Source organism: Ceratotherium simum, chromosome 4 (genome assembly GCF_057802395.1).
Source record: "Ceratotherium simum simum isolate JZ-2026a chromosome 4, ASM5780239v1, whole genome shotgun sequence".
NCBI lineage: Eukaryota > Metazoa > Chordata > Mammalia > Perissodactyla > Rhinocerotidae > Ceratotherium > Ceratotherium simum.
In genome coordinates, this window is record NC_141903.1 from 39628209 (window position 1) to 39636128 (window position 7920).

A 7920-nucleotide genomic window follows, 5' to 3' on the forward strand; every position below is an offset into this window, starting at 1 on the left:
TCTCCCCTCCTCCTCAACTTCCCCATCCTCAGGAAGGGTAGGGAGCAGGTGAGGGTGTTCCCCTAGGTGGAGGAACAGGAATCCAGCCATCAGGAGTGTGTGGGCCAGAGGAAGTGGGGGGACGTGGACCCAGTGCCACAGGCGAGAGTGGCTGTGAACGTGGGATGCACGCGTGTGACTGGGCACTAAACGACTACTTCAAACAAGAGCCCACATTCACGTGCTCCGTCCCAGGAGTGGGTGGGATGGGTGAGCCCACACTGTCATCATCCCATGTGCTTCAGCCTCAGGGCCGTCTGTGTGGTGTGGGGTGAGCCTGGAGCTGGGAGTCGGGCTGGGGCACCAGAAAACATGTCCACAGAGCCTGAGAAGGCAGGGCCTTGGCAGATGTGTGCTGTGTCACCCGCCTGCTGCTCCAAAGGGCAAGGAGCTGGGGAAGGAAAGACAGAGGGGCACTGAGGTGGGCTGGGGCCAGGGGAGGCTGGTGGGCAGCAGCTGGCTCTTTCCTTCTGTGTGAAGACTCACTGAGGAGGGGTGTATGGGGAAGTGTACGCAGGCCCTGAGGTCAGGCAGACCTGGGTGTGAATCCCAGCTCCACTGTTTGTGAGCTGTGTGAGCTCGGGCATGCTACTTAACCTCTCTGAGCCTGTTTCTTCACCTGTAGAATGGAGATGACACCAGTGTCTACCCCTAAAGATTATGGAGATGGTCTCTGTAAGGTGCCTAGTACATAGTAAACGCTCAGTAAATGGCAGCTGCAAGTATTACTCCAAGCATCAAATTAGTGCACCAACTCCAACCCTTGCAGTGAAGTGATTTATTTACACAACCAGTCTCTGCTCTCTGCATCCCTCAGTCATTCAGTGGACGTGCTCCCTCTCTCTGAGCTTGGGACAGGCTACAGCAGGACCGGTGGGAAGGTCTGAGGGCTGGATCAGGCAGACATCCCCTTGGTGGAACCACTTTGGGCTGCTGCCCTCCATGTCTCATCGGGCAGGTTTTCAAGCTAGGGGAGCCAAGTGGGAGCAGCCCGGGGCAGTGGGGTCACTTCTTGGGAGGGTGTGACTGAATACAGGGCACAGGCTGAGTTGCTCTCCTCTATTTTTCGCCAGGCCTGCTGAGCTGGACGCCGGGATGGAGCCTCAAGCTAGCAGGGCACAGGGTCTTGCCTGCTTGGCTCAGTGGACTGAGAGAGGACGGGAGAGTCTGCCAGGGGTGGGGCCCCCTGCCAGCTCCACTGGGCAGGGAGGGGGGATGGTCCTCAGCAGTGGTGGTGGGCACTGAGGCAGGGGCAATAAAGGCCTGAGGACTGTGGTCAGGGCAAGCCGAGCTCTGGGAACCTCCCCCAACCACCTTCACCCCTCGCTGATCAGCGGGTACTGGGTGCCCGTGCTCTGGTGGCCCCTGCTGCCGCCAGCTCCTGCTCCCTCACAGCGTGGCTGCACCAGGCCTGGGCGGCTCCCCTGTGAGCTCCTGGCCCCCAGCCAGAGCGGCAGGTGGCCCAGGGCTAGTGTGCAGCCCCTCCTCGGGGGTCCTGTAGTAAGGCACGAATCCTGAGGCACAAAAGGCATGGCCCCTGAAGGCGGCATCGCTGGAGAGAGGGGTGTCCAGGCCGCTGTCACGGGCAGGCCCTGCCGAGACCAGCAAGAGGGAGCAGCAGGGCGCCGAGTGTGAGGACCCAGGGATGAGGTCTGGGCCTGCCGAGGCAGCCTGGGTTGGAAGGGGACAAGACGGTGAGTCAGGCTCTCAGCTTTGTGCCCAGACACCCAGGAGTGGCCTGTGCCTCAACACCACAGTGGCAGTAGGGGCGTGTCTGGGACTAGAACCCACTCATCCCGCCACCTCCATCTTTACAGTCGCGGGGCACGTGCCCAGCTTCGTGCGCTGGAGGGGCCTTTTAGTAACTCTGCAGGGCACGGGCTTTGGGTCAGACCCAGGTTTCCTCTTGCTAGTGAAGTGTCCTTGGCCAAGTCACTTAATTTCTCTGAGACTCATTTTTCTCATCCATTAAATGGGAATAATAATTAGACCCATCTCATAGGACTATCATTAGGATACATGAGAGATGCACATGAAGCATTTGCCTGGGTGCTCAGCAAGTCAGAAGGATAAAGTTGCACCCCAACCTCCCCGGCCCCTCCTTTCTGTAGGGGAGCACTAGGCTAAGCCTGGTGGAATAGTCACATTATTGTATGTAATTCTCACAGCAGCTCTAAGAGTAGCTACTATTATTATCTCTCTTTATAAGGAAACTGAGGCTCACGGAGGCTTAACCACGTTCCCCAGGCCACTCTCCCAGCAAGTGGCTGAGCTGGGACTGAGGCCTCTGGGCTTTTAACCAACAACACACCATTCTGGGAGCCCCACTGGACCTCCCAGGGACTGGCCAGTCCTACTAGGGTCTGGGGCCCTGGGACAGAGGTCTGAAGGATACCAGGGGCCTGGGGCTGCTCCCGGCACCCTTCCTTGGTGCCCCCACTCACAGAGCATCCTCACTCACTGTCATCCTGCAGAAGCAGCCCGCCTGCGCCTCCCTCCTGGAGGGTGGGTCTTGGGAGCCCCCACACGACCTGCCAGGAAGGGCCAGGCTGGGAAAGTGCTCCTCCTCGGAGCGGTAGTGAGGAAAGAACCCTCCAGGCAGTTCTGAGTCCTCCGGGAATGGCGCTTCTCTGATACTCCAGTCTGCTCCTTGGTCCCTGCAAACCTCGGGCTGTGGAGCCAGCTCTTCCTCTGCCAGGAGCTGCCCGTAGGTGCGGTAGAAGGGCAGGTACTCCAGGGCCTCCAGGGACGCATGGGAGAGGCCGAGGTTGTTGAGGGGCACCCCGCCCTTTGAACAGGTGGCCTGTAGTTCCTGGGACAGGGGCCCTGGGTCTTCCTCCTCCAGGAGGCCCTGACAGGACAAGACTCTGGGCTTAGCCTCGCAGCTCTTTTGGGGCGTCTGGGAAGAGAAGGGTGTTCCGTTGGTTACTGCACCCCAACCTCCCCGGCCCCTCCAGCTCCCTCCCCAGTTCCTGCCTACACTGGAGGCCAGAGGGGTCCTTCCAAAGCACAAACCTGAGGTGGCTCTCCTCTGATAAACCCCACAGTGGCTCCCAACTGTGGCTAGGTCACTCTGGGGGGACCCAGCCCTGCCAGCACCTGCAACCTCAGCGTGCATACTTCTCCCCCTGCTCGCTCCGCTCCATACATGCTGGCTGCTTGCCGTCCCTCAGTCACGCCAAGCTGGTCCTGCCTAGAGCCTGTGCCTGGATCTTCTCGTCCACTCTCAGCTCAGAGGAGCCTTCCCAGCCCCTGTATCCCCCCGGGGTGACTCCGGATCACTTCGCCCTTCACTCCTCCCTCACTGCCATGTTCTCCGTGGTCGGTGGTCTGCCTGCTCTGCATGGGCAGTGGTCTTGTCTGTCTGGTGCTCCTGGCTCATTGTACAGGCACTCAATTGATACTTTTTCACCAAATGATCAGTCTAATCTGCTGACTCTCAGCCCATCTCATATTCCCTTCACTGTCCAGTCTGGCCACACAGACCTTTTCTCAGCCTTCTCGCCCACCAAGCATCCTCCTACCACAGGACCTTTGCACATGCTAATTCTCCTGCATGGAATCTCTTCCCCCTCCTGTTTCCTAGTTGACAACTTCTTCAGCTCTTTGGCTCAAGCTCACTTCCCTCACTTCCCTGGTTTAGTTGCATCACTCTGTTATTGATTCCTACCACCCTGATACCTCTCATCCAGAGCACTCATTCCTCTGCTGTGAAACATTCATATGCATGGTTACTTGATTAACGTCTCTCACCCCACTAGTTATAAATTCCAACAAGCCCAACTGTCTCCTGTATCTTCAGGGCCTAGAACAGCCCTGGCATACAGTAGATATCAAATACTGGAAGAAATGAAAGGAAAGTGGAAGGTAGGAAAAGAGGAAGATAGAAAGAGAATATCAAAGTGGGTTTGGCCAGGAACAAAGTCCTTGCCAGACTCAAGGTCGACAGGAGGCAGAAGCCATGCCTTGGGGGAAGGGTGGGGGAGGGGAATAAGCAATTACTTCCCAGGCCCAGAGGAGACATAGAGGCCCAGAGCACCTCTTAGTGAAAAGCCAGCCCATTCTCCACCTTTGCCTGCCTCCACTTTGCCTGCCTCTGGGTCACCTCTGGGACCCAGAGCCCATGGGTACATGGTGGGGCACATGGGGTACACTGTGGACTCTGGGTTCCACGGGAAGGACCTATTGCGGTCTGGCCCCTGGCCTTCTCCATCCTCCCTGGGGCCTCTGGGCCTTGAGTGCTCCTCCCCCTCCCACAGGCCCGTGTGGTCGGTGCTCATCATAACTCCTCAAGTGCAGATTGATCACTGCAGTCCCCATCGTAAGTCCTAACCCTCGGTGTGCCTGCTGTCCCACAGACTACGAGATCCTGGAGAACAGGGACCTGGCCCCCTCCTCTGAGTCTTGTGTCCAGCTCAGGGCCATCTTTGCTGAGTTTCTGCCACTCCCTGGATCCTCCATGGGCTCTTCCTCTCCCTCAGGTAACCCTCATGGAGCCCCATGAGAACAGGATCACCTTTCCCACTTTGCTGTGTGGAGGAAATAGAACAGGCTAGTGGCTATGCCAGGGTTTGAGCCCAAGTCTTCTTGGCTCAAAGCCTGTGCTCTTTTCACCGTGACTTGTATGGAATTGCGGGTTGAATTGTGTCCTCCATAAAATGTGTTGAGGTTCTAACCCCTGGCATCTGTGAATGTGACCTTATTTGGAAATAGGGTCTTTGTAGATGTAATCAAGTTAAGATGAGCTCATACTGGATTAGGGTGGACCCTAATTCAATGACTTGTCATAAGACCAGGGAAATTGGACACAGACACAGTGAGAACGTCATGTGACAGTGGAGGCAGAGACTGGAGTGATGTGGCCACAAGCCAAGAAATGTCAAGGATTGTTGGCAACCACCAGAAGTTGGGAGAGCGGCAAGGAACAGATTCTCCCTCTGAGCCCCCAAGAAGGAACCCTGCCCATGCCTTGATTTTGGACTTCTGGCCTCCAGAACTGTGAGAGAATAAATTTGTGTTGTGTTAAGCCACCGGTTTGTAATGATTTGTTCCTGCAGCCCTAGGACACTAACTCTCACAGGTTGGTTGCGTGGCTGGTTGTGTGGATGAAGGGACTCGGCACAAGGCTTTTGGGCTCTCCAGTGCCCCCTGGTAAGCAGCTTGTGGAGAGAGGCCCCTCGCCATGACCACAGTGCCCCTCCATGGGCTGGGCTCACCTAGGCCTTACCCTTCCTGCCATCCGCTGGTGCTGATCCAGGGCGGATCTCCCTGTGGTGGGCCAGCAGCTCTCCCACACCTCAGCCTTTCATGCCTGGACCCTGGCTCCACTTCACCAAGGAGTCCCAGATTGAAGGAGGCTGGGTGTGCCTCCACCAACTCCCCACAGGGGCTCAGCAAAATGGCAGGTGCACAATCCCGCTCACGCTCTCCCACTAACTCTGCCGCCAGCATCCATCCTCAAGTCAGCAGGAGCCCCGCATCATGACATGATTAAGCCTAATCTTCAAACTCTGGCTGAAGACAAAGCCTCCCTGGCAGGTTGCTTCCTCCTGGCCTCCTCTTCCCCCTGGCAAATCCCCCGTTGCCTGTCAGAGAAGATTCCATCATGAAGTCATAAGGCCTGGTGCCAGGCAAGAAAGCCAGATGGCTCCGTTTCCATGGAGACTCCTGCCCAAGCACCAAACACCTGTGATCATCACCTGCCTCTTAACTGAGCTTAATCCAGATCGCTCCACGAGACTCGGGGGAAACAAAGCGAAGGCAGACATCTTCTGGAGTCAGATCAGCTCTCCACGGCAGGGCCAGTGAGCTGCCCTGGGGACTTCTGCCCGGAGACTCTTAGAGCGCCCCAACATCTCCCATGGAAGGTGAGGAGGGGTCCCGGGGATCCGCTTTGCTGCCCAGGGCTGTTTCTCCTTACCTGGGTGCCTCAGCCCCCAGGATGCACCAATTTCAGCCGTCTCTCCTTCGTGGTTTTTCCCATGACTCATGAGCACGAAATGAGGTAGTCATGGAAGGACCGGCTGTGCCGCATGCCTGCTTTCTCCTGCAGAGCCACTAGCCCCAGCTTCTCCCAGGTCTGATGCTCCTGCTCAGAAGGAAGAGACCAGCATTTGTTGTTATCTCCCAAGTGTCAACTACCGCACTGGCAATTCCCACGTGGCATCCCATGCAGCCCTCACCACAGACTTTCAAGGCAGGAAGTCTACCATTGTTAGACCATTTGTACAGGTTGGAGAGTTGAGCCTCAGCTCTACCAAGGCCTGGAGAAGAGGGCTTCAGGGTTAGTCTTTAGCCTTAGGGCTTGAGATGGGAGAGGTCCAGCACACGGCCCAGGGCCACAAGGCCTGGGCATCTCCAGGACCCAGAGCCAGATTCCAAGCAAAATGTGACCCAGTAGGGTTCCTTGGGCCCAGGCAGGGCTCCCCATCTCTCCACCCTGGAGCCTATCTACTGCTGGGCCACTTAAGCTTGCTTTTCTTTTTTATAGACTTAACTCTAATCAGTGTGGGTTTTATTTTTTGTAAGTGGTAATAGGCAAGGCTCTAATTTTATTTTATATTTTGAATGGTTACTCAGTTGACTCAACATCATTTATGAATAATTCATTTCTCCCCCAATCTGATTTGAAATACCAAAGTAACCACATTCTAAATTCTTAGCTATTTCAAACTCAAGTCAGTTTCTTGAATTTATTTTTTGTTCTGTCCCTCCCTTTGTCTCTCTTGGTACCAATACCATCGTTTTGATCTCTTTAGTTTTATCATAATTTTAATTCATGTTTATAGTCATTTTTTTAAAAAATCAAATTTGTCAAGGTCTAATTTACATATACCATAACGTGTACGTTCACCAATGTACACACCCATGTAACAACCCAAAAATTAATACCTAGAAATACCTCTTTTCAGGTGGTCCCCCTCCCCTGCTTCGCAACCTCAAGCAACCACTGATTCACTTTTTGACACTATAAATTCGTTTTGCCTGTTCTAGAATAAATAGAACCACATAAGTATTTTTTTGTGGGTAGCTTCTTTTATGCAGCATTATGTTTCAAGATTCATCCTTGTTGTGGCATACTGTTTGCTCCTTTTTATTGATGAGTAGTATTCCATGTGTGTTTATCCATTCATCTGTGTATTTCAGTGGTTTTCATTATAAACAAAGCTGCTATGAACAGTTATGTACAAGACATTGTGAGGGCATCGTTTCCATCTCTCTTAGGTAAATACCTAGGATGTGAATAGCTTGATCATATGGTAAGTGTATGTTTAAATAAAAAACTGCAGAAGTGTTTCCAAAGAGGTTGTACTATTTTTACACTCCCAACAGCAATGTATGAAAGTTGTAGTTGCTTCACATTCTTGCCATCATTTTTTAATTTTTGCTGTTCTAGTGGGTATGTGGTGGTATATCATTATGATTTTATTTTGCATTAACGAGTAATGATGTTGAGCATCTGAGCATCTTTTCATGTGTATATTGTCAGTTTATATATCTTCATTTGTTAAGTGTCCAAATCTTTTGCCAATTTTAACTACATTGTTAAAGTACAATAAACTGCATATATTCAAAGTATAAAATTTGATAAGTTTTCAGATATGTCCACACCTGACAAACTATCACCACAATCCGGATAACAAATATTTCTATCAACCCCCAAATTTCCTCCTGTACTTTGTTATCTGTCCCTCCCGCCAGTCCCAACCCCAGGCAACCACTGATCAGCTCTCTGTCACTATAGATTTTATATTTTCTAGAATTTTATATGAATGGACTCATACAGGATGTACTTTTGTTTGCTTCTGTTATGCAGTGTAATGCCTTTGAGATTCCTCCACGATGTTGTACATATCAATAGTTCATTCCTTTTCATTGCCG

The 7920-nt window shown here is 52.9% G+C and overlaps 1 protein-coding gene across 1 annotated transcript; it reads right to left on the reverse strand.

Annotated features, from left to right (window-relative positions):
* Positions 1-1423: 1423 nt before the first annotated feature.
* LOC147917267 (uncharacterized) lies at positions 1424-5278 on the reverse strand. Its single transcript, XM_087430325.1, has 3 exons — positions 5267-5278; positions 2483-2938; positions 1424-1710 (listed from the first exon to the last, which is right to left on the reverse strand). The coding sequence occupies exons 1-3, from the start codon at positions 5276-5278 to the stop codon at positions 1429-1431; spliced, it is 750 nt and encodes a 249-aa protein (XP_087286451.1). The 3' UTR covers positions 1424-1428.
* Between the last annotated feature and the right edge of the window lie 2642 nt (positions 5279-7920).